At 42.7% G+C, this 26,062-nt stretch overlaps 1 protein-coding gene across 2 annotated transcripts in view; it reads right to left on the bottom strand.

Moving 5' to 3' along the window:
* Positions 1-282: 282 nt before the first annotated feature.
* The window catches only part of mdn1 (midasin AAA ATPase 1), a 73,709-nt gene continuing 47,929 nt past the window's right edge, over positions 283-26,062 (bottom strand). For both annotated transcript variants that reach the window (XM_059025843.1, XM_059025844.1), the window contains exons 65-102: positions 25,531-25,813; positions 24,518-24,753; positions 23,924-24,019; positions 23,277-23,371; positions 22,048-22,172; positions 21,531-21,692; positions 20,980-21,089; positions 20,755-20,828; positions 20,320-20,503; positions 19,872-20,031; positions 19,289-19,435; positions 18,772-18,898; positions 18,359-18,464; positions 18,011-18,126; positions 17,313-17,735; positions 16,568-16,800; positions 16,043-16,183; positions 15,397-15,575; positions 14,612-14,773; positions 14,081-14,218; positions 13,711-13,852; positions 12,968-13,146; positions 12,207-12,347; positions 11,553-11,685; positions 10,820-11,160; positions 10,256-10,417; positions 9,820-9,921; positions 9,193-9,394; positions 8,694-8,870; positions 7,505-7,665; positions 5,500-5,589; positions 5,183-5,298; positions 4,788-4,962; positions 4,478-4,551; positions 2,316-2,430; positions 2,061-2,127; positions 1,635-1,777; positions 283-1,451 (exon numbers count right to left, since the gene is read on the bottom strand). In XM_059025843.1, the coding sequence (XP_058881826.1) occupies positions 1,266-1,451; positions 1,635-1,777; positions 2,061-2,127; positions 2,316-2,430; positions 4,478-4,551; positions 4,788-4,962; positions 5,183-5,298; positions 5,500-5,589; positions 7,505-7,665; positions 8,694-8,870; positions 9,193-9,394; positions 9,820-9,921; positions 10,256-10,417; positions 10,820-11,160; positions 11,553-11,685; positions 12,207-12,347; positions 12,968-13,146; positions 13,711-13,852; positions 14,081-14,218; positions 14,612-14,773; positions 15,397-15,575; positions 16,043-16,183; positions 16,568-16,800; positions 17,313-17,735; positions 18,011-18,126; positions 18,359-18,464; positions 18,772-18,898; positions 19,289-19,435; positions 19,872-20,031; positions 20,320-20,503; positions 20,755-20,828; positions 20,980-21,089; positions 21,531-21,692; positions 22,048-22,172; positions 23,277-23,371; positions 23,924-24,019; positions 24,518-24,753; positions 25,531-25,813 (6,003 nt within the window). In that variant the 3' untranslated portion in view covers positions 283-1,265. The remainder of the gene's footprint in view (positions 1,452-1,634; positions 1,778-2,060; positions 2,128-2,315; positions 2,431-4,477; positions 4,552-4,787; positions 4,963-5,182; positions 5,299-5,499; positions 5,590-7,504; positions 7,666-8,693; positions 8,871-9,192; positions 9,395-9,819; positions 9,922-10,255; positions 10,418-10,819; positions 11,161-11,552; positions 11,686-12,206; positions 12,348-12,967; positions 13,147-13,710; positions 13,853-14,080; positions 14,219-14,611; positions 14,774-15,396; positions 15,576-16,042; positions 16,184-16,567; positions 16,801-17,312; positions 17,736-18,010; positions 18,127-18,358; positions 18,465-18,771; positions 18,899-19,288; positions 19,436-19,871; positions 20,032-20,319; positions 20,504-20,754; positions 20,829-20,979; positions 21,090-21,530; positions 21,693-22,047; positions 22,173-23,276; positions 23,372-23,923; positions 24,020-24,517; positions 24,754-25,530; positions 25,814-26,062) is intronic.

The raw sequence follows: 26,062 nt of genomic DNA, 5'->3' as shown, positions 1-26,062 counted from the left end.
CATGAAGGATTTCAAAAGAAATTCTATGAAGAAATCCGGATTTAGAATGCATCGAATTACATAAATACAGCTAGTGTTCTCTGGTATTTAATGGTTTAATCTAGGATGATGCAGTCCTTGTCGTCCCTAGGTTGGAGTCAGGGTTTTTCAGTAATAATGCATTTGGAATATAGAGATAGAGATATAGACACACACACGATCATCATCATCATTGTGGAGGTTTAATAAAGACACAAATGTATGTTACCTTAGATGGTAAATATAATAACAAATACACCATGATAGAAGATAACCCATTTTTATTATTGATACACTGTGCTGTATAAACATAACGAAACATCCTTCATATATAGTGATTTTAGTTTGATTATATAGAATACAAAACATAATGGCCACACTTACCGAGTACCTGCATAGTTCACAATTCAATCTGAACTGCCTGTATGCAGCATTTGAAGGTTTGCTATATTCACTCTGAAACCGTTCTTCTGCAGCCTGTTGAACTATCTGTGTTCAGGGATTTCCAGCATTGCACCAATATGAACCAGTGAACACAATCATGCTAAAATATATGCCGTCTGTACAATAACTTAAAACACAATGAGCTGCATTAAAGCAAATACAAACAATGCTGAAGTAAACAGTTACAATATTTCAACCATTGGGCATTACAGCACTACTCCTATAACCATCTGCACTGTAACTCAGCTCATGTTCATTGTAGCCATTACTGCAGCGCAGTCCTTTGAAAGAAAAAAAATTGAACTAAAATAAAGAACCAGACGTACTTAAACATGATGCATTTCGATTTGAACAAAACATTTGGAAATACTTTTTGCTTTGACCTTGTTTTTTTCAATATTAAAAGGGTGCTGATCAGCCAGCAATGTCATCTTTATTTTATACAACAGTTTCTGACAAAACATAAACCGCTTTACAAAGTGTATCGCGCTCTAAAACAACTCGGCTTCTGAAATATTACATTTACAAAAGGAAAACCTGTATATTTCGGTAAATATTTCTTCAGTTCTCTTGAGGGCAGTGAAAGCAAAGACCCACTGTAACCAGGTAACAGTTCCACAGAGAATGAGCTTGTGGTAAAAAGAAAAAGAAAAAAGGCACATGCAAGAAGCAGGTCCCTTCAGCCCTCGCTCTTAACTGTAGCAGCAATGTATACTGATTTATCTATGTATATGTATGTTTCCATGTATATGTATGTTTCCATGTATATCATTGTGTATGGTGTGTTTTTCCAGGCTTGTTCACTACTGGTCGGTCGCTGCGACCAGCTCAAACCACTGTCGCAGTGCGTCGCTCAGTGTCTCCGGGAGAGCGTTCACGTCTCGCAGGATCATGTAGAATGGGAACGGGAACTCTTCCATGTAGGAGCGGATCTCGGGCATTTCTCCAGGACCTTTGAAGATGGGAACCTTAATGTCCAGTATGGAGTCCTGAAAAATCACAAGAAAATGGGCATGTGTGAATTTTCTTTACTGCGGAACACCACCTTTGGGTGTTTATAAGTCGGATACTCAAAGCAACAAGTTTACAGTCCCATGACGGATTTCTTTATTGGTTATTTTTGCATCAAAGTTTATAGATTTAAACCCCAATGACCCGTTCTGGGCTCTTACCCTGGAATTGGGGTTGTCCAGCACCACGAAGATGACAAAGATGTTGGCGTTTCGAGCTGCCTGAACTGCTGCTGTGACCCGTTCCTTCCCTTCCAAGAAAAGGCCTCTTCCATCAGACACGATCAGCAATAACTGAGCCGTTTCTAGGGATACAAATACTCAAGTTCAAAAGGAGCAACAAACACTCTCTGCAGAATGCAAAAATCCAGCGGTTACAAAACTCAAGTGACTTCGTATTGGATCCTCTCATTTACTGACTACTAACTTTGCACCATACTATCAATAATACAATATTTTTCAGGTATTTTGTATGGGAATAAGCCATGCAGTAAATGTATATGAGGATATACCCCTGATAGGGACCAGGTCTGCTGCTTGACGTGGAGTGTACGAGGTCTGCAGTGTTGAAAGAGGTCCACTACTCACCTGTGTTACTGCAGCTGTGGGACTGCTGTCGAGCTGCAACAAACATGCTGGCTGCCGATTCCAAAAACTGCAAGGCAAAAAGGGGAAGCATTTCAAAAGAGATTTTTAAGGTTAGTAGTAAACGTTTAACATCATTTGTAACTGCTGAAACAGAATGCGCAAGATGCTCAAAAAACCTGGCTGTTGATTGACTCTGGGGTTACCTTAAGTAAATCAGGCTAGACTGCTTGGATCACAAATCATTTCGCTACACACCTGGGCGATTTTAGTCTTCTTCTGTTGAAATTTGCAGAGTCGAAGTATTCTGGCTCCGGACTGGTCATTAAACTGTTCATGAAATGGGTGTAAAAGCTGAACAGTCTCTCCAAAACTGAAAGAAAAATACAGAAACCTTACAAATCTACTACTGCACAGTAAAAACAAAATATATACTGTCTAAAAGAATGAAGTTATCTTGCAAGACAGATTCCAGCTGGCTCTATGGGCACTCTGCAGCAGGGTCAAATAAAACCTATTTATGTAGAACAAGAAGTTCATACGAGTAATACTTTGAGAGGTTCTCATAGCAGTCACCATTGCCAAAACATATTGGTTTGGGTAAAATTAAGAACAAATATGCCACTCAGTCATTCGAATTCTCAGCATTAGTAGAAATTTAGTAACATTTAGGACCTGCTGCACTAGCGGGACATCATGCCCATTAAAACAGGTTTCATATACTGTATTTGAAAAGGGGATATTTCTCTATTCAGATCTACATAGATGTTTGCAAGCACATTACATTAATTCCAACCTTCTCTATTTTCTAAAAGTATAAATTTACGAAAAAGAGGTCCACTAGAAAAGAGAAGAATAAATAAAAACTGGTTTTAGCAGGATTATTTAAGTATCCAAGATGTAGCATTCAGGATTATTTAAGTTAGAGATACTTCATACTTTTTCATTCTACTTGTACTTCAGATCTTTGTACCTTAACTGGTTCTAATTTGAATTTCCAGAAGAAATTCTTTCACGCTGGGCAATACAATGAGTGCTCCCACCGTGCATAGTTGTATTCAGCTTATTCATTTCACTGAATATGTCTGCGAGGTAACCCAGTTTTGCCAGCCACACGTCATCTTTCAGCACTTCGGCAAGTTCGGGTTTCTTATTAGCCTTAGATTAAATATACAGGTAAGCAGTCTGCCTCAAGATGGCCATCTCACCTCTGTATGCATGAGCAAGGAATGGTGCTCTGTGCCCACTTCCTCATAAAGTGCAGCAAAGCACCTGGAGTCTGTTGCTCTGGATTTAATGAAATGAACGAGTGTTACCACTGTGTTCAGAACAGCAAGCGCCTCTCCGTGTAAAAAGCAATGTGTCCGAATAGCACGAGGTGCAACAGATTTTATTCAACACCAGAATGCTTTCCAGTCATTGCTGCGGCTCCATCAGTACAGACCCCAGTGCAATTAGTCCAGCCGATTTCTGCTGAAGTCAGAAAATCATCTAACAGTTTGAAAATATCGTCTGACCTTGTTGTTGTCCTAAACTTCTTGCAAAACAAAAAGTCTTCCTTTATTCCTTTATTCCACACATACCGAACATAGGCAAGTAAATGGGACATTTTTTAAATGTCTGTGGATTCATTGAGTTGTAGGAAAATCATTGTCACACAGCCGATCAATGCACTGCGAAACTATGTCTTCTGGCATAAAAGCGATCTGTTTGACAGTGTCATTTGACATTGCTATTTTAGCCAGTTCCTTGGCCTTCTGCTCTCCAAACATTTCCTTTACAATTTCAGTGGCACACGGCATTATCAACTCCTCAGCAATCGTATGCGATTTTTTTGCTTTAGCAATTTTCTGTGCCACTATGTACGATGACACTGCAAGCTTTCTATCCGCGGTAGTTGTGGATTTCATTACAGCTTTAATACCAAGCAGTTCCTTAGCCGTCTTTTGCAAAAAAAAATGAATGTTGCTGTTCCTCGCTGTTCTTCAGCCCTTACAGTTAAACTTGTTGAAGTTCTGGATCATCATTCTGTGTGTTTTGTTGTTTTGATGCTGAAGGTCGAATTAAAAATGCATCCATATCTGGTATTTATTGTGTGCGTTTCCAATGATTTTTCCTTTCCTTTGTAATCTGTTGTGCTCCTGCTGAAATAGCTCTATTACACCTTACGTAACCCAAGAAAGAATGTGTTATGTAACCTGAGAACACGTTCATTTCTGTGCATGCTTATGACATAAGCATGCAGGGAAAATAACACATTCTCTGGTTTATTTTTGGAGGACCCCTTGAAACCTCCTCAAGGCCCCCTCAGGGGCCGTGGACCCCCGGTTGAGCAGTGAATTCTAGTAGGTATAAAACAACTCTGACTGAGAGATGAGACAGCTTATTATCCAAGGCACCTTTTGAATTTCAGTACCCACCTGCACACAGAAATCTGTCCCACTTCAAGAAGAGCGAGTGCGTTCCCAATCACTGACAGGGACTCGAAAGCCAGCTGCACAACACAGAGAGCATAGATACTGTCAGACGTCACATTCTACCATCCCCAGGAACAATGATGCACTGAGAACACTATTATTTAAAAGAAGCAAAAATATGTGGATTCTCCCAAAAGCCCTCAAAAACATGAATGGGCAAAACTATTTAAACTATTAAATTATTTTATTAAAAGCAAAAATACATCAATTTTTGTATTGGGTTCTGGCATTTCTCATTGCATGCTTTTTGTACCTGTTTTGAATGGTTATCTATCATACTTGAAGAGTCATCCACAGCCAGGCAGATCTGGTATTCCCGTTTGCTGGGCTTGGTCCTGCGAAGCCAGATTTTATCCTTCCGGAACTGGCTGGCAATGTACGGGATGACCTTGCGCATATTCAGCCGCTTCCCTGTGCGGAAATCACCCCTGCAAAAGGGAAGAGAGGGAGATGCAACTCAGCTGCAGACACAGGTCACAGAGGTGGGTTCTCCATTCAAGATGCAGACATCAATAGGCTTCTTATTAATACAGGACCACTTATGCATTTAGTTGATGGTATTAAAACCTGGAACGGCTTGGTTATGTATTCCGTTACATGACAAGTTACTCTCTCACTGTTAGTGTTGTCTACAGGAACAGAACTCACTTGAGCTTTGCAGCCCGGGTTGGTTCCAGTATAAGACGCAGCTGTTCACACAGTTGCTGTGACAGTGGGGATGTTAACACCTGGTACTGCTGCCACATCTCAGCTGCAGCCCTTTCCTGAAAAAAAAAAAAAAAAAAAAAAGGTAAGATCGGTTATAATCAACACAGACACTGGACAGTGAAGCTTGTATCACTGCTGGTGACAAACAAGCTAGACAGCAGGGTAGATCTGTTTTCAATGGAGTGTGTATTACGGTCTGTCACTACAGCAACTGGAAAAGTATTTCATGTCTTTAAGCTTGAGCAGGTAAACATCACCTCTTCCTGATTTCCAGGCTGCTGTTTCTGCCAGGCATCCAGCTGTTGCTCCAGCTCCTTGCGGAGTTCTTCAGGGTCCTTTATGGATCTCTAATAAAGACAATAGGACCAAGGTTGAAAATGAAATGTGCAGACCTACAGTACTGTGTGCATAGCAATTCAAGAAGTTTCATTGCTACATTGCCACTACATACTGTAATTACATTTCAAGTTATGTTTTAAACAAATGCAAGTGACTATTTCTTACAAAATTCAACTGCATATATTCTACTATTGTATTCTATCCGTATTCATTTATATACTGAATTTGGAGGTTGTGTTTAAAATGTTGTGGGAAAAACAGGAATTGACCCCAATCCTGCTGATAAGAGAAGTCCTCAGACCCTGCTGATAAGTGAGAAGTCCACAGACCCTGCTGATAAGAGAGAAGTCCACAGACCCTGCTGATAAGAGACATCCTCAGACCCTGCTGATAAGTGAGAAGTCCACAGACCCTGCTGATAAGAGAAGTCCTCAGACCCTGCTGATAAGTGAGAAGTCCACAGACCCTGCTGATAAGAGAGAAGTCCACAGACCCTGCTGATAAGAGACATCCTCAGACCCTGCTGAAAAGAGAGAAGTCCTCAGACCCTGCTGATAAGAGAGAAGTCCTCAGACCCTGCTGATAAGAGAGAAGTCCTCAGACCCTGCTGATAAGAGAGAAGTCCACAGACCCTGCTGATAAGAGACATCCTCAGACCCTGCTGATAAGAGAGAAGTCCTCAGACCCTGCTGATAAGTGAGAAGTCCACAGACCCTGCTGATAAGAGAGAAGTCCACAGACCCTGCTGATAAGAGACATCCTCAGACCCTGCTGATAAGAGAGAAGTCCTCAGACCCTGCTGATAAGAGACATCCTCAGACCCTGCTGATAAGAGACATCCTCAGACCCTGCTGATAAGAGACATCCTCAGACCCTGCTGATAAGAGAGAAGTCCTCAGACCCTGCTGATAAGAGAGAAGTCCTCAGACCCTGCTGATAAGAGAGAAGTCCTCAGACCCTGCTGATAAGAGAGAAGTCCTCAGACCCTGCTGATAAGAGAGAAGTCCACAGACCCTGCTGATAAGAGAGAAGTCCTCAGACCCTGCTGAAAAGAGAGAAGTCCTCAGACCCTGCTGATAAGAGAGAAGTCCACAGACCCTGCTGATAAGAGAGAAGTCCACAGACCCTGCTGATAAGAGAGAAGTCCACAGACCCTGCTGATAAGAGAGAAGTCCACAGACCCTGCTGATAAGAGAGAAGTCCACAGACCCTGCTGATAAGAGACATCCTCAGACCCTGCTGATAAGAGAGAAGTCCTCAGACCCTGCTGATAAGAGACATCCTCAGACCCTGCTGATAAGAGACATCCTCAGACCCTGCTGATAAGAGAGAAGTCCTCAGACCCTGCTGATAAGAGAGAAGTCCTCAGACCCTGCTGATAAGAGAGAAGTCCTCAGACCCTGCTGATAAGAGAGAAGTCCTCAGACCCTGCTGATAAGAGAGAAGTCCACAGACCCTGCTGATAAGAGAGAAGTCCTCAGACCCTGCTGAAAAGAGAGAAGTCCTCAGACCCTGCTGATAAGAGAGAAGTCCACAGACCCTGCTGATAAGAGAGAAGTCCACAGACCCTGCTGATAAGAGAGAAGTCCACAGACCCTGCTGATAAGAGAGAAGTCCACAGACCCTGCTGATAAGAGAGAAGTCCACAGACCCTGCTGATAAGTGAGAAGTCCTCAGACCCTGCTGATAAGAGAGAAGTCCACAGACCCTGCTGATAAGAGAGAAGTCCACAGACCCTGCTGATAAGTGAGAAGTCCTCAGACCCTGCTGATAAGAGAGAAGTCCACAGACCCTGCTGATAAGTGAGAAGTCCACAGACCCTGCTGATAAGAGAGAAGTCCACAGACCCTGCTGATAAGAGAGAAGTCCACAGACCCTGCTGATAAGAGCGGTCCTCAGACCCTGCTGCCCTGCTTCCTGTACCTCTGCGGACGTGTCCATCAGAAGCTCAGGCACAGTGTGCACAGTGGACTCCGTTGGCCTGTCCAGCTTCTCATCCGTTCTGCTGTTCTGAGACTCCTCTTTCTCATGCTCCTCCTCTTCAATCCGTGGGGGCTGCAGCTCCAGCTCTGCATTCTCCACACCTGACAACAACAGACCAGAACGCACTGAAACCTGCACAGTACTCTGCATTCATCTTAATACCATCCAACCACCCACACAAGTGCACATGCAGGGGTGCATATATGCAAAATTAACACCATGTTGCAATGTTTTGAAGAGATTCATGAAAGTGAAAGTATAGAAGAAACCAATATTAAGGGCTTGTCATTAGTAAATTGGTGAAGATCTTTGCCTTGTGCTGTACAGTATTTCCTAGGGGTGTAAGGATTCCTTGTCTACATGATATACTGTATAGTAATAAAGGTGTGTATTGTTTGTATTGTAACACAAGATTGTAGTTAATCGAATGGTTCTTGAATGAAGAATATGTGCTTTATAAATGGTAGGTATACAGTCTTCCTATCCCATTTAATATTTATCTTTAATAAAAAGGTCCATCAGGTAGCCTATTAGAACCATCACATGTATAGTGATACATATCCTATCTGACCCTGCATATTGGGTTATATATCTGGCCATGTGTATCGTGATATATATCCTCCCTGCATATTGTGAGATAGAGAGATAGATAGGGATAGAGAGATAGCGAGATAGATAGATAGATAGATAGATAGATAGATAGATAGATAGATAGATCCTATCTGGCCCTGCATATCATAATATTAGTGTATCATTACACCCCTAGTATTTACCCATCATTTACAGCCATGGTTGAGCTCTTATGTAAGTGTGGGCCAACATATGAAACCAAATAACTCTCACAAAACAAGGTATAAGTACTGTACTTGTTACAAAAACATTCTTTCACTGTGCCATTTACTTCATCACTACCAGGTCCCTGCCGTCCAATATTTTTGTTGGCAAAAACGGTTAATACCATCAAAATCAAATTAAATCATGCGTTACAATATCTGACTTGGCGGTCATTAATATACTTTAGAAAAACCTTCTATAAAAGATCACGTGTAGATCACCTAACAGCAATAGAAAATCTGGATCAATCAAATCCTTCTGAGCTGAAAACTCACACAATCAGGTTCCAACTTACCCTCAGTCTTGGAGGAGGTGGACTTATTTTGCTCTGGTTTCAACTCATGTGCATCCACTGCTTGCAGATCCTCATCCTTCTGTTCCTCAGTTTCCATGGCAACATCACTCCCCTCGTTCTCCTCCTCTTCCTCCTGGGCGGCTCCCGCTGGTTTCTGCTGTTCTGCACTGGCAACATCTACAGCCGGCAAAGGAGAGCATTCAACCACAACCCTCAAATTACACGCGCAGTCGTGTTCTTAATGAGAGGTATCGTATGTACTTTCAAGCAATAAATTCACCTTTTTATGTATCTGTACTGTTACAGGACAAATATATACTGTGTACTACATAAAAAAATCCCTACTGTATGTGGAAAATGTTCCTGAGTTTTATAGAAGTGGGGTGGTTTAAAAACATTTTTTGTAGATACAAAAAATAAAATAAATGAAGAAATAACCATGAGCAATGCAGGTGTCAGAGCGCATAGTCCAGCTGGTAAAAGTGTACTGCTGCCCTACCGTAAGTCTGAGCATCGTAAGACTCTGCTCCCTCCTTGACGTGCTCGTATACATCGGACTCCTCCTTCTTCCCATCAGGCTGAGCCCTGTCCTCCCTCTTCTCTGCACCGGCCTCCACTGTGCGCAGCCTCTTGTGGATTCGCTCGTTGTAGTCTCCAGTGGATCTCTCATTGTCTGCCTGCCCAGGCTTCCGCTTGAAACTCTGAAATAGCCAGTTTACACGTGAACATGCCCCATTAAACTGCCCATAGCATCACCTAATTCAACTGTAACACATAGCCCGTTTACAGGTCAACATGCCCCATTAAAACTGCCCATAGCATCACCTAATTCAACTGAAATTTCAGGGCGGCCCAACTGCAGTTAAAAGCAAAAGTAGAAATGTGCCTTTCTTAGTTATTTCATTGTAAAACTACAAGGCGAACCTCCCTCAGTTATCTCATGGTTTTGATAAATGGTAGCCAATTCCTACCTTCTTTTGACATACCTTTAAGGATGTTTTTATGCAGATGTATTTAATATTCCAGACAGCACTGATGGGAAAACTATGCAATATTAAAAAACGGTCAGGCAAGGGAAACAGCAGCCTTTTAATATTGTTTCAGAAGACTGAAGGAATGCACTTACCTGAGTTCTGTCCTTGGTCTGCTTCTGCGATGAGACTCGCGCCATGAGTTTGGACTCATGACCTTCAGACTGACTAGCATCAGCAGCCCCACTGCCATGCTCCTGTGCAATACATACACAGACAGGTACTGTGTGTCAAGTCACTGCACATAGAACATGTTTTACAGTTGCACTTAAATACAAATACTATCACAAATACCAAACCGTAACTTACTAAACAAGTTTCATCACAAATGGACAAAGCAGATATAGGTATATATCCAGATTCTAATTTCAATAACCAATAGCTTAAGAATGTACTAACCGAGTTCCATCCTAACTTGATGGACTCTCTAGATATTTTGTGTGCCTCTATTATATTGCGGTTAGGGGATCATTCCTGAATCAAACCATTCTTTTCAGAAAGACTTTGATGAAAAATGTGCTGCTGGTTTACCTCCTTGGCCTGGTCCCTCTCTGACGCTGCGCCAGCCAGCTCCACAGCACTGTCGCTCTGCAGGTTCTCCTCCCCTGTCTGCCCGTCGGCTTCGTGCTGCTTCCTCTCCGCGGACTCGGGGAACTCCTTCTCCTTGTCCTCCTCAGCACTCGCCTCCTCTCCCTGGGCACAGACATGAAAAATATCAGCTAGCTGAGAATACCGTGTTCGGTCAAATGCTGTGGTGTACAGAGCTATCACACAATAAAACAAAACTTGCATATGTTAAAAAAAAAAGTTTTGCATTACATATTGCAGACTACTGCATCTTCGGAGAACAGCGATGTTATATTTTGTTGTTTGGCTGGTTATTGATACACAACATTATCTATAACTTCAAACTACTCAATAATAAAGTAAGAAGCTAAGATAACATTTCCATAAACAAATGCATTATCAGATTATTTCTGCTATTCACTTATTTTTTAATGCTCAGTAAGGAGCCGAATAATAAATGATGCAACGGGGCCCGCTTGCCCTCGTTTGTCATGTCTCGAATTGAAGCAGAATAAGAAAAGCACAGACCTTGGGTTGCTGGCCCTGATCTGTGTGGACTCCCTTTTCTTCCTTGTCTCCAGCTGCCTCGTTCTCCTCCTCTTCCTCTTTATTCTCTGGAGCTGCATCTGCCTCGGCCCCCTCTTCCTCAGGGTCCCCATCCTCTTTGTGTTCACCGCCCTCCTCCTCCTCCTCTTTGTGTTCGCCCCCCTCCTCCTCCTCCTCCTCTTTGTGTTCGCCCCCCACCTCCTCCTCCATCCTCTCCTCTCCCTGGCTCTCCTCTGCCTGCCCCTCCACTCCCTCCTGCTGCTCCTTCTCCTCCTTGTCATCCGTCTCCATTGGCTTCTCCTCGATCTCAAAGGGATTCTCCTCTGGAGTGGGACGGATAAGAAACACTGGAAATCAGGCATAATCATTTTGGAACAATAATTGTGCAATAATGCTATTTCATGAATTATTTTTTGTTTTGATTATTTATTGCACTGATTATTTATTCATATTCAAAAATCACTGATGATTGTGTATATGACGGTTATCTACACCTAAAAATGACATGCACTTCTGCTACAAAGAGTTTTTGTACCTCTTTCTCTCCTCATATACATATCTACTTGTCCCGGGTTCATCCATACAGGTATTTTGAAGGTGCATTTTAAATCAAATGGACAAGGGTAAAATGACTAAATTCACTGTGGTATGGCTTGATTTTAAAAGAGCCAGCCTCCCTCCCTCCCTCCCTCCCTTTTCTCCTCATTCTCCTCACCCTCCTCCTGCTCCTCCCCCTTGTCCTCTTCGTTGTCCAGGTTCAGGTCCTCAGGCAGGTCCATGGCCTCAGCCTCTGGCTGCTTCTCCTGGTTGCCATGGTAAGGGTCCACCTCGTTCTCGTCATACTCCCTCTGAGCAACACAAACACGGACAGCTCAGAATCACATGCTTTATACGAAACGCACACAGCCACCCTGGCACAGCCTCACAGTAATACCTCATCAAGCTGCCCTGACTGACACAGCCTCAGAGTATTACCTCATCAAGCTGCCCTGACTGACACAGCCTCGCAGTAATACCTCATCAAGCTGCCCCGACTGACACAACCTCGCAGTAATACCTCATCAAGCTGCCCTGACACAGCCTCACAGTAATACCTCATCAAGCTGCCCTGACACCGCCTCGCAGTAATACCTCATCAAGCTGCCCTGACTGACACAGCCTCGCATTAATACCTCATCAAGCTGCCCTGACACAGCCTCACAGTATTACCTCATCAAGCTGCCCTGACTGACAGAGCCTCATAGTAATACCTCATCAAGCTGTCCTGACACAGCCTCGCAGTATTACCTCATCAAGCTGCCCTGACTGACATAGCCTCACAGTAATACCTCATCAAGCTGCCCTGACTGACACAGCCTCACAGTATTACCTCATCAAGTTGCTCGTGAATCTTCTCCTTTCCTTCTCCAGTGTCAGCAGGCTCTTCATCTTTATCCTGTTGTTTCTTGTCCTCTTTGTTTGAGTTTCCTGCATCCAAGTTGTCATCCTTCGCAACGAGTTCAGATTCCCCCTGAAAGCACATCATTCCATTCCAATTATTCCAGATTTTAAATACGATACACCTCTGTTCCTTTGGAGGGAATTATGTCCAGGAAAAAATGCTTTTATGGATTAAAAAAAATAATAATTTACAATCATTTTCCACATTATATTTTAATTATGCAGTGTTAGCATTAAAGAATTGCACACAATTACCACAGTTTGAATTTTTTTTTTTAAAAAGTGGCTACAAAAGACAGCAGAGCATAACCACAGGGTTAGTTGCAGGAAGGATCAATTCAGTACTGAATTTCTTTAGTTTTATACCAGTAATGTAAATCTATTGTTCTCTGAGAATGTTGAGCAGTCTGTACACTTGCTTCAGAATAGGGCCACCATGTTACACTGTACACACTTGCTCTACAAAGCGTTAGAAGAGAACATGTTGTATTTGGAATATGTTTCTATTTATGTATGTTGCTAGGCTTTGCATATGTATTTCCTATAAATCCAATGCAAAGGCAAGCTTGTGGAAAGTTACCTGATAAGAACACATTTGGGTATGATATATGGAGACTGTCTGTGTACTCTTGCTGTGTCTTGTAATTTTTTGTCTTAATATCTTGGCTAATAAACCAGTACATCTTTTACCTCATCCATTCCCTGGCCGGACTCCTCCTCCTTGTCGCTGGCACCTTCATCCTCATCGTCATCCTCATCACCCCAGAGTCTCTCGTCCAGCTTGTCAGCTTCCCCCTCGCCCAGGTTACCCATCTGTTTATCCAGCTCCTCCTCACTCTCGCTCTCCGACTGCTGCTCGTCATCCTCCCCTGCAGACAGCAACATTCAAAACCGCATGAAAGCATCCTTCACAGCCAGACTCTTACTGCTTATTCCAACCAGGGGGTTCTTGTTGGTTCATCATGAACTTAAGAAACACTCAATCATAGATTCAAAAGGGAAACCATTAAAGAAACTAGCCTGGGTAGCCTGTTTGATATTGTAAAGAGTTCGGATCGGGTTTCATTGTGCGGATGGAAACGTGGCATTGTCTTCATAATTGTTTTGTTGGTTCAAATCCATCCTCAGAACCAACAGAAGAGTAACCTTCAAACTTCAAAAGAACAATATTTTCAAATAGGCTCCATTTAGTGGCTTATAAGCATGTGATGCTTTTTCAAGCCTCGAATACAAATATGGAAATCAGATAGCAACTTGCTTGGTTTGTATTTATTATTTATTAAGGACAGGATTCTCAGAAGCCTGGACTCTCATTCCCAAGCAGGTTTCTGGATTACAACATAAAGATTGATTTACTGGTATTTATACTACACTGAAGTAAACCATAGTTATAACATGTTCATTAAAACCGACATTTCAATGCCACATCAAACCTGGTTCTTTTCGATCCCCATCATGCATTTTTCCATCAAAGTCCTCGGTCATTTCTATAGCGTTGTCCTCTTCCTCGATGTTTGGCTTGTTCTCCTCGTCTTCCTCCTTTTTCTCCTGGCCCTGTTGGAATGTGTCCTCTACCTGCACACGGAAATTGAGATTACCAGTCTGCATATAAAAAGGATTTGAGATTACCAGTCCGCATATAAAAAGGATTTGAGATTACCAGTCCGCATATAAAAAGGACTTGAGATTACCAGTCAGCATATAAAACTACAGTGTTCGTGGTGCATCCAGTTTGAACCCAATCATACCACATGCACAGTGCACAATACACAGCCCGTGACAACCTCTCCCACTGCCCCCTACCTGTTCTTCATCCTCGATCTTGTCGCTGACGTCTTTCTTGCCCTCTCCCTCTCCAATCCCGCCCCCCTCGTAGTCGTGGAATTCTGTGGCTCCCTCGCCGGCCGCTTCCTCCATCAGCTCCTTGGGAAGACAGAATCCCTGTGGTGTGACGAGACAAAGCACCTGAATCAGCGCAACTGAACAAAACAGCAGTTTTATTGTACGATTTTATAGGTCAGAGTTCCATTACTGTCTACTAACCCAAGTGTCTCAGGCCTACAGTATACCAATTCTGAAGATTGAGGATAATCAAAATCAGAAGACTCGGGAACCATTACGCCTTTTTCAATTGAATGGGCATTCGTATAGAAAAGGGTGCAAATAGAACAAGTTCTGAAATTGCCACTACAGAGTGTACAACCTTCTGGAGAAAGGAAGTTAAAACTAGGGTGACCAAATATATAACTTGGACACGTTAAGTCTATTATGTAGTCCACATTTACTACACAATCAGCTTCAAGAAGCACACATTCCAGTCTGGAGTTTCCTTACCTTCTGGGCGAGCTCAGTGAACATGTTGGCTAAGACAGACAGCAGCTTCCCGGTGCTCCTGTGAGTTGCCATGGAGACAGTCAGGTAGTACTGCACCAGCTCTGTGTAGGAGGCCAGCATGGGCAGGAGACGCACCAACAGGAAACAGGCCTGGTTGAACACCTGCCACACAAGCCAGTCAGAAAACATGAAAAAAAACAATAAGAAAGGGGAGCAACATGAAGAAAAACAAACTAACGTCAGGGAGGCGAATTCCTGATGAATACATAAACAGGGATGCGAATTCCTGATGAATACATAAACAATGATCAAACTCGTTCTCTGTACACATATACCAAGGGACGTCCTCTCTGATTTTCGGTGTATGTGTAAAATAAGATCAATGCATTAAATAATACTGTACTCTTCTTTCAGCACTAGGTCATTTTGGAGAGAGACAACCCATTAACCTTTTCATACATGATGACTTCATATGGGGACAGATTAAAAAGAGTTTTTTTTTTTTTTTTTTTTTAATCTTTACATGGCGACATATGGAAGATGTAAATGCATGATAGCCTCATATGAGGATGCCATTTTCCACCATATAAAGCAATGAAAAAAAAATTAAACTATATATTTATTATGTGTCCAAAACTACCCTTTTCAGCTATTTTTAAAAATACTTACTTCATGCATGAAAGGGTTAAACCTAATTGAATAGTCATACTAAAATGACATAGGGCCTGCCCAAGACTGCAGTGTTGGAATAGTGCCGAATTAAAACCCCAATGAGAAGCCTTTACCTGGTACGGCTCTGCTGTGCACGTCTCTCTCTGTGTTTTTAGTGTTTCAAGGAGCTGCAGGACAGAGGCCGTGATCTTCTGCAAGCTCAGAGCAGACACCTCGCTGGACAGCTCTTCCTCCAGGAGTTTAGTCAGGTGCCCCGGCTTGATCAAGTCCTCCGTTGCCTCCTCTTCTTGTTCTGTATTGTACAGTGGAAATGAAGCTGCTTTACTAAACTCCTGAGCACAAATCTACAGTCACTAAAACTCTAGGGAAGCATGTGTCATATATCATTTAAAATAATCACACCACACCACATAGGAATGCTCTAAAATAAAGAAAGAGGACATTGCAGTGTCATCTTTAACAATTGCACAATCACTGCACATATACCTGCAGCATGTTAGGCGTCCTCGACTAACTTTACAATGCATTGATGTTTTTGTTGGCAGGGCAACTTGTCGTACCCCGTAGAGTTTGCATACCAGTTTGTGTCTGCAGTGCATGGATGAATTGGCAGTAACATACCAGTTTAATGTGTCTGCAGTGCATGGATGAATTGGCAGGAACATACCAGCTTAATGTGTCTGCAGTGCATGGATGAATTGGCAGGAACATACCAGCTTAATGTGTCTGCAGTGCATGGATGAATTGGCAGGAACATACCAGTTTTCTTCTCTAGCTGCTTTGTCTCCTCCGCCTCATCCCCAGTCTTTCTCTTCACTAGACTCTGAATGGCACACAGCACCGAGTTGATGGCACTCTCCACTTGATCAGAGAAGACGGATAAAAACTCGCTTGCCGATTCTGGGAAACAGCACCACATGAACACGTCGGTACATTATCTATGTTTAAACACTGCAGCCAATGTAACCAATACTGTGGGTTGACTATGAAAAACACCTACATAAATTACACGTCAAATCTTACGAAAAACAATGATTCTCTATAAATGATCAGTACATTGTAAAAAGAAGTCATCAAAACATTTGTCTAAATTTCTTGATGCTACTGTAGCTCTTGCAGTTTAAAGTTTTGGAAAAAATAATTAGTAATATAGTAAGATATCTAAAGATTTACAAACAAATAAAAAACACTGATAGAAAAATATCAGTCCAAGACCCTTCAATTTTCAACCCCCAGATACCGTGCATGCACATTTCAGTAGAGCTGTTCCCATGCCCCCCTCACCACTGCTTCCAGCTTTCAGAGTCAGCAGCTCTGTCTTCCAGGCGGTGAACTGGGTGAGGTTGCGGCCGATTTCCTCCCTGAGGTACTGTAGGGTCCAGAGCACCGCTGGCTGCCTCTGAGCAGGAGCCTGGCCCTCGGGGAGTACGGCAGTAAACAGAGTCTCCACAGCCTGCAGCCGGGCAGCCACTGCACCCAGCCGACTGAGCCCCGAAGAGCACACTTCAAACCGGCTCCTGCAATCAGAACACCAACAGTCAACACAAACGTCTTGCTGATTGTGTGCTCCCGACTGCAACAGACAGAACGACACCAGCGCTGGTCTGGTTTCATTCGCCAGTTGGTTTATAACCCCTTATGCGTGAATCAAACCAAATCGTGATTATGCTGAAAGATATATTACTGGCATATGCAAAACACATAACACAGTAAAAGGTAAAGTAATGCGTTTGTTGTAAACACTGTAGGGTAAAATCTAGAAATAAGGCAATCCCATTCTTTGTGGAAGGAGTTACTCATCATAAAGACAGTTGTGGTGACAACATATTATGCAGTGGTGGAGAATAAATAAAAATAAACAAGAGAAAACTATTGAAAAAATTTTGAAGGCATAACTGAGCAGAATTACAATCGATTGAAATGGAAAACTGGCAATTGTTTTGCTGAACAGAACATCATTATGGAATTGTTTTAGTATGACTGAATATCACGTTCACAGTACTCTTCTCATTCTCCTCTCTTTACTCACCATGTCTGCAGTATCCCTTCAGTGGGCTGCTCCTTCAATCCATCCAGCTCTGCCTTCAGGGCCTTTGCCTCAGTCAGCATCTCTGCCACTGCCTCAGTCAGCTGCTGCCAGGCCTGGTCCCCTCGTCTCATACAACACCCGGCCGGCAGACACTCCGCAGCCAGGGGACTGGGGTAGCGCAGGCCAGACTCCTGCTTCTCTGGAGGTGTGACACTGGCCAGTGGAGCTCCATCAGGCAGCGTGTCCTCGGGGCAGCACTGGAGGACCCAGGACAGCTGTTCCAGGCCGACCATGCACTGCATGGCCAGGGTCTGTGTTCTGTCAGTCCACAGGAGGACAGCGTCCTGAGGCGGGAGGGCAGCGCCGCTCTCTCCAGACTGACTCAGACGGGATTGTATTTCCTGTATGCAGCTGAAGAGTTTTCTGTTTAAAAAGGAAAAAGGAAATATTAAAATCCACAGGCAAGTGATTCCCCACTGTTTAATGAATCAAATCAGTTCTAAATAATTTATGAATTATACAGCTGTTAAGCTACTTAAATCTTTGGTCACAGAATACAGGGCTCCAGAAAAACTCTTTGCCCAAGGAGGCAATGTCTCCTAGGCCAAAAATGTTGGGTTGCGCAATTTGGTTGCTTCCATATTCAGCTGCTTAACAAACACATGAAAAACCATCAAATGAAAGAGTGTGAGCAATACCTGAGCTGGACCCACTGCTCGGTCAGTCCTGACAGCCGTCTCCTCTGCAGGACGAGCAACTTCAGCAGGTGTGCTGTGAACCCTTTACACCTCTCCACGTTCCCCAGGCCAAGCTCCTGTGAATGAGACAGACAGACAGACAGACAGACATTACAATCAAACTCCAGATTTTACAGTGACTGCTTTTCAAGGCTTCACTTATTTATTTTTTCTTTGCGATTGCTCGACAGGCAATTTCCTACAAAGGCGGAATTCCTTCCTCTGGACTAGGAATTTCATGGAATTGATTGACAGCAGTACAATGCGTGACATTTAGTCTGCTGGGACTTTCCCCATGAAAAGGGTTACCTTTGCAGGAGTGAGGAGAGCTGCCTGTAGCCCAACACGTCTTGCCAGGGACCTGTAGAAATACTTCTGACAACCATTCCAGGCAGCAGCCATCTCAGCAAATAACCTGCAACATCGAGATCTCATTGGAGCTTCTTCAACGCTCAGGCATTGTTTGCATGAACAGCATAAAACAATTATAAAATAAAACAAACAAGTTTTTTGCTGAGACTCCTTTTCAGCAGCTAAATCAAAAACACTGGTATTGGCCAAGCTATAGTGGTCCTGAACAAGCATATGCTGCATTGTGGAATTATCATGCGAATACACTATCTTACATCACACACTCATTAAATATGCACGTTTATACAGCTGTTGTAAAAAAATAAATAAAAAGGGACTGATTTGCCCACATACAAGCTCCTGTTCCTTACATGTTCTCCTGCCTGTCAGTGCTGTTCACCACAGAGAGTGCATTTTTCAAGTCTAGGGGATGAAGACGTAACGTCTCCTCTGGATCTGCTGTTCGTGTCCATGCAAGGCCTTTGCGGTACGACAAACCTACAGGAAACAACAGCGTAACAGCGGCTTAGTCTTGCTAACACAGAATACAATAGCAAATGCAATACAGCACTGCTAATGCTAACAAATGCTGCACAAATACTTCTTTTTCCCCTTGTCTATCAGTAATATTTTCTCTGCAAAAAACTATTTTACATAAACTCTGACTAACAGTTTGTGTGGCTAAGACACAAGGTTACAAATTACAAATTACATTTCTGGCAGTGGAAGTGGCTATTCAAATTATAAATGAATAATTGCTACTACTACAAGCAATAATCTTAATACACTGTAAAAGAATCTAAATAAAAATCAGACATCCCTTAGTTCCTTTCTTAACAGTCTTGTCGAGGCACGTGTGATTTCAGCAGCAGTGTGGAAGCCACTCACCTATCTGTGCAAGCAGCTTGAAGAGGCCTGACAGTGCTCGCTGTTTCTGCTGCAGAATGTGCTTCACCTCCGACTTCTGCTTCTCTTTCTCTGCAGCCCGGTCCACAGTCAGGTTCTGGAGCTCCTGCACATTGCTGATAACTTCAGCTGGAACACAAATCACAAGCAATCATTACCATGCAATATGTGAAAACAACATCCCTTATAGACATGCACCATAGTAAAAGCATAGCAAAGTGTAATAAAAGCATAGTGAAGCATAGGTAAGCATTGCAAAAGAATAGCCAGGTATAGTAAAGCCCATTAATACACATGGCAAACCACAGTAAAACTACAAAAATACTGTGCAAAAATACCAAGATGCAAGTATCCCAATATAAAAGAGTTGTTATATAAAACTAACTGCAACATACGGCCATGTGAAATTTGAAAATAACATTTTCTCTGCTTATGAATGGTTCAACTTTTGTAAGAAAAGCAGAGTTAGTACATGATCACAAATCGGTTGCTCTTATAGTAGTCCTACACTGTACAAGGGGAATTAAAAGGATTCAACATGTTCCTGTTCACATGCTGGTCTTACCTGTAAACTGATCCAGGTCCTCCACTAATTCTGGCAGCGGGCTCTTCCTCATGAGCCTCACACACATCTTCTTCATTTTCCCTGTGAGGAGAGGCAGGCGCCCCTGCAGAGATGAAGCATCCACGGAAAGAGGCTCCTCAGCCTCCTCGGAGACCCCCACCTATCCAACAGAAGCACAGATTGAAGGGACACGGTATATTACTATGAGTTTATTCTCTTCTAGTGGCGTACTTAATATCAAAGCCCAGTGTTAGAGAATCGTTTTCATTCTATTGTACTGTTACATGGGCCTTTGTGTTTGAGAATTGTTTAAAATGACAAGAAAACACCAACACAGATCTATATTGGGATTTCCCTCCATGTGGCACCACTCTACTGAATGGCCTGTACCTCAGTGAGCCTACTCTGCATTCAGCTCTAATGCAAGTTGTTTTCTCTCTCGCAGTACCTGCGTTGCTTTGCCCTTAGCGGTGAGCATGCTCTTCACTGCTCTGTTGAGTCTCTGAACTGGGGTCTCCTCCTGGGGCTGGTCCACGCAGTCCAAACTCCTATCATCCCCCTGTTCCATCAGCGCAGGGCGAGAGGGGGCGTTCAGTGCCGCCTCGAACTTCTTCACAAACTTGAAAAGGGTTCTGAACCGAAGAATCACAGAAGTGTTACTAAGATCAGCATGAGGACAATATTACACACTTACACTGCAAACACAAAACAACCATCTTTGAAGTCCAGCTGGAACAGATTTGTCAGAGAAAGTTATATCATTTTGGCTGTAGGTTAAAAGCACTGAAGTCATGGTTCTTCACATGGAAAGTGTTCATCCACCAAGTCACTGAAATCTCATTTTTGATTGCCAGCTCCCAAGCTACCTTCTTGTTATACTTACCGGTGGGTCTTTTCCACAGACTGCTTGATGGACCAGAAACTAACGTCATTCCATTTGGAGATTTTCACAAAGTCCTGTAAAGACAGAGACAGAAAAAAGAATAGATAGTTAAAACAACTCCAGATACTGTACAGTAAACACACATTTGTGTCTGCTGGTTTAGCAGCATATTATACAGTCGTTCCATTTGTCAACTGAAAGTTTAAACTTCCAATGGGTTCTTACCTTGAGCTCTTTTTCAATAGGCCGCCGCAGTTCAGTTAATTTTGCCTGAACGCACTCTGAAAACTGCTGGTAGTAGGTATATAAATTCCAAAGGACACTGGACAAAGGCTCTGTAAAAATAAATTAAAAAAAAGGTTGGTGTCGTAACAAATGTCATGAGCCAATATGCAGAAATAAAAATGGTATGCGACAGAGTAAGCGGTGCCCTATCTATACACTGACGGCAGTGCCGCTGTGGCAGGGGGACGGCTCCTCAGCACCCAGCCAGGATGGCACCGACTGGGGCTGTGGGGGGTGGGGGGTGGGGGGGGTCTGGAGCAAGCTGCCCTCACGTCAGAAAACAAAAAATATTTTTATAACTGCTTAAAATGTCTTAAAAAATGGTTTGAATGAATGGATAACATGCACCTGTTAAGGTGTATTGAAAGGTACTCAAGTACTGAATGTAGCATTGTTGCGTTAACGGTTTAATTAATTAGGTATCTGAATATGTCTGGGCTAGAGGAGTACGTGTTCCCCTGTCCTGAGTCAGTAAAGGAAGTGCACAGCACCTTTGCCCTCTTGTTCAGGGATCAGCATGACGTGGCAGTGGAAAGCCAGCAGCATTACGAGGCGAGTGTGGAATTCTCCCACCGTGGCTCCCTCTATGAAAGCCTGCAGAGTGCCGGTGATTGAGGAGAGGGGCGAGACCTCCTCCGACTCAGGGTCTGCAACTGGAGAAGAGAGAAAATACAGTAACACACTGTGAACAGCACAACAATCAATTACAACATGGGAGCTACAACTATAACACTGTGAACAGCACAACAATCAATCACAACATGGGAGCTACAACTATAACACTGTGAACAGCACAACAATCAATCACAACATGGGAGCTACAACTATAAGAAACTATACGCAAACAGGCAAACTGCTCAACAAATGCCTTGATAGACCAGCAAAACCATGGCTTGAGACTTGTTTTCTAGAATCAAGGAATTTTTACCGGAGCAGAGCTGATTACTACCTAGAGGAACATGTCTGATAATGTGACAATGCAAGATGTTAAAGACAGTGCTGCATTACCTGCTGTTTTGCCCTCCTTTTGCTCTTGAAGATATGTTTCCACCAGCTGATAGATTGAGAACCAGTGCTTGGTTGATTTCTCTCTGTGCCGTTTCAGTGCATTGTCAAGGCTACCAGACCAACAGCTGTGGGGGAAAAAAAAAAGTTGTCTGTGTTAATCTCTACAGCAGTCTTATAGTATAAAAGCGAATACCTTAAATAATGGCAGCAAGTTCATATACTCTTAGATGAATTATTATTATTTATTATTATTAATAATAATACACACACAGCGGTCCAGATAAGCCGTTTTTTCGCATTAAAAAATACGCATAGCAATTTTCCTGCACAGCTTGTCTGCCTCCCCTAAAACTTCCACTAACAACTACATCTCTGAGAATACAATGTCTTCAGTTACTAGGAAACTATACAGAAGAAAAACCAACCCAACAAACATTATTCAATCTCTGGCTAGCCCTGTTCAGCCAATCACTGTAAGAATAAGAAAAATTCAAAGCTACACACAGGTTGAAGCATAAACACCCCAGTCCAGCTACAAATCCAACTGGAACCATCATCAGAGGCAACCGCTAAAGAAAGGTGCCTATAATATTAAACAAACTGTTTTAGAACTTATGAATGCATTTCCTTATTTGGATTGATCTGTAAGGCTTTGTAATGCAGTCAGTGTGATACCTCGAAAAAAAATGCACCGAGCCAATAAAGAACCATGTAGAACACATGCGTGGTTGTACAGTATTTCAAAGTAACATTGCAGTTAAAATGGAAGGCTCTTTTTTAATGCCTACACCATTAAAGATTGTACAGTATTACATCGAGATTACACGTGACTTCAAGGTAATGTTGCAATGTACACCCTGAAAATACATTTTACTCTCTGTGTTAAAACTAGAGGGTAAGTTACTCCCAGACCTAAAACCTTACCTCGAGTGAGCGAGGTAGGGAGGTAGGGAGATATTGCTTTAGTTTAAATTAAAATGACACTTCAAGTACTTATACCCTTTATTTGTGCCATCAGAGGACTGTGTACATATGCGTCCACGTAATCTAAAAGAACGATAAGCTCTCAAACGAAGGAATGCCAACACCAAGTTTTATCAAATGAGAAGAGAGTTTCGTAAGATAAAGGTACACAGGGCTGCCTCCACAATTTACACGTAGTGAGGGATAATAATATCTTATTCTAAAACAAAGGAACATTTACAGAACATAAAGCTGACAGTCCTTACTTCAATTCCAGCTTACGCCACTGAATGATCAGCTGGGTGACCACCTCCAGCTGTTTCCTCAAAGAAACCGAGCGGCTGGCATTCTCCTCCCAGTCCTGTGAAAGCGATACAGAAACACATTCATGAACGACTGATCCTTCACTTTTCAACTCCCCGCCAAAGCCAGCGAGCGTTCAATGGTTATGAAGGTTCATAATAAGTCACTGGTCCAGCTAAAACTGGTCTGATCAAGAGTGTGTATGTGGTTGAGTGGACAGAACAAAGGTTAAAGTACATGGGGTGATAAGGATGACTTGGCATACTATCTGTTAGCTGTAGCATATAAATACTCAGAAACCATCAGTGGGCTATTCAGGAGACTATGACATCCTTCACTCCTGTAGCTGAAAGAATGGCCTCCAGTTCAGGTAGATATTGCGCACCTATTCTGTAACTGTTCTGTATTCAAGTTAGGTGACCATTATACCATGCCTAGAGGTATCATTGCAATAACTGTGTATTGCTGTATTACTATCAATCTTTGAATGCTAAATCTCCTAATAATGTAAGTATAATAAATACATTTGATGGAATTTACTCATTAATAACATGGATTAAGATAAATAGTAAAATGATTATCGTTGCTTCCACAATCCTTACAGCCTCACCTGAGCTTTAGCCAACAAGATCTCCAAGCCATTCAGAAACTTCGCCAGGGGGCAGGAGAGAGGGAAGCTGAGGATTCGATCAATCACAACCAACAGCTGCAACAAGAGAGAGAACAGGAAATTGTTAACTCAAATGATGTCCGAATGCTTCAAACCCCCCTCACATTGTGGACTGCCTTTTGAACCCGAGTTGCACACAAAGTCAGAATGGAGAATGGTCTCAGTTAGATAGTCAATTCTCTGAGCTTCCCAAGCACGACCGACACTGTCAAACTGTCTGGGAAATCACATGCATCTCTGCCACATGTCGGTCCTGTCTGGATGGCAGCATCTGCCAAGGCAATCCATTAAGCAAAGGAAGCAAGTCCTCAGAAATGTAGTAGACCACACTAACGACAAGCACTCAGGACATCTAACTGGGAAACAGCACCTAGAATTGCTGAATATCATTTTTTTGCCTATACTTTGATTTGCTTTTCAAATAAACCAGAAAGTCACAACGGATTGACCTCATAGGTTACATAGCCAAAAGATAAGCTGAGCCTCTTTTTGATATGCAGTATTCAAGACAATATGATGTAGAAGGGGCCTGACCTGCAGCAGAGCTGGGTGCTCAGGCCAGTCCTGCAGCAGCCCCCTCACAGCCTTGCTGAACTCCTCCAGAGCGGGCTGGCCCTGCCGGGCCTGCGGGATGTTGGGGTGCTGATAGAAATCATATGGACCCTCGGGCTGCAGGAGCAGTCGGGACGTCTCGCCTCCAGACACAGTGTTCTGAATGAGAGAGCTGAGGAGGAGCTGGCTCCCACTGAGCTGCTCATTCATCTCAGAGTCTGAACAAGCAGGGAAAGCCTCAGGTTAATGCGAGTTACAAGTTGAGAAAACAGCAATCCACTCATGAAAAAACAAAACATTCAACATTAGATTTGGGAATAAGCTTTAGTGCATGGCTCACGGCTTAACGGGAGATTTAAAGAAGACGGTTGTGGCTCAATCAAAATGCATTGACTAACAACCTCTCATGGGATTCTTCATTAACTACCACAACAAACATATTTTTCATTCAGGCAAAAGTGACCAGTCTTAACCGATTTGGGTAAGACAGAAGTATGGTTAAAAGACATTACAGCTATGGCCAAAAGTTTTGCATTACCCTATAGAATGAAATAATTTTGAAAAATGAACAAATTGAAAAATGTGACATTTTAAAATCCAACATAAAATACTGTATTACTATTATGGTTCCAGTAGACTTTTGCTGTATCATTCTGTATTTTCTTTGATTACATGATGTTAAATAAAAGATCTAAAATTATATTCATATTTTTTCTTTTCAATTTCTTTTTATTAATGTATCAATGGTAAAATTCTAGGTGATGTAAAAGTTTTGGCCATAGCTGTATAAGCAAAACATATTACAAAAAATAGGATATATAATAGGATTATCATGACATGCACTGATATAAGAATATACTATTTAAATGGTTACTGCAATATGTACAACAGTAATGCATTTCCTGGAAACACTGGAGCATGTTCTTTGACCATCTGTGTAAGAAAACGCACCACTCTTTTGCTTGTTTCATTAAAATACAAGTTTAAAAAGGTACCAATGAGGTGGTAGAAGCGTGCCATCAAAGGGGCGGTGGTCTGGTAGGACGATACCAGGGCGCAGAGATAGTCTCTGGTCTGCGTGGCAGCCGGGCTCTGTCGATACCACAGGGAGCGAGAGTAACCCAGGCAGAGCCGCTGATGAATCTGCATGAGCGCCTGCATGCAGCTCGGGGATAGGGAGCTGGGCTCTGTGTGCTCCTCCTCCTCCTCCTCCTCCTCCTCCTCCTCATCATCCACGCTCTGCTCAAGGGAGGGTTCGGATGTGATATCTGCAAAATCCTATTGAGCAAGGGGGGTGGGGGGAAGGTAGTTAGTGCCTGTGTGCAAGTACTAACAGGTTAAGAAGGTTAAGTATATGGTACAAGGAAAAGGGATACATGACTGACCCCCCTCTGTATCTGAAGTCATGTAGTGGCTTCAGCCAAGTTGCAGACAGAGGAGAAAAACTTTATGGGAGACATTTTTTCTCATTGCTAACAATAAACTGCTCAAATACACATTTCCAAAAAGGAAGAACCAAGTTAGCCG

The sequence above is a fragment of the Acipenser ruthenus genome, chromosome 6 (assembly GCF_902713425.1).
Source record: "Acipenser ruthenus chromosome 6, fAciRut3.2 maternal haplotype, whole genome shotgun sequence".
Classification (NCBI taxonomy): Eukaryota; Metazoa; Chordata; class Actinopteri; order Acipenseriformes; family Acipenseridae; genus Acipenser; species Acipenser ruthenus.
This window is presented reverse-complemented; position numbering and strand designations above follow the sequence as displayed.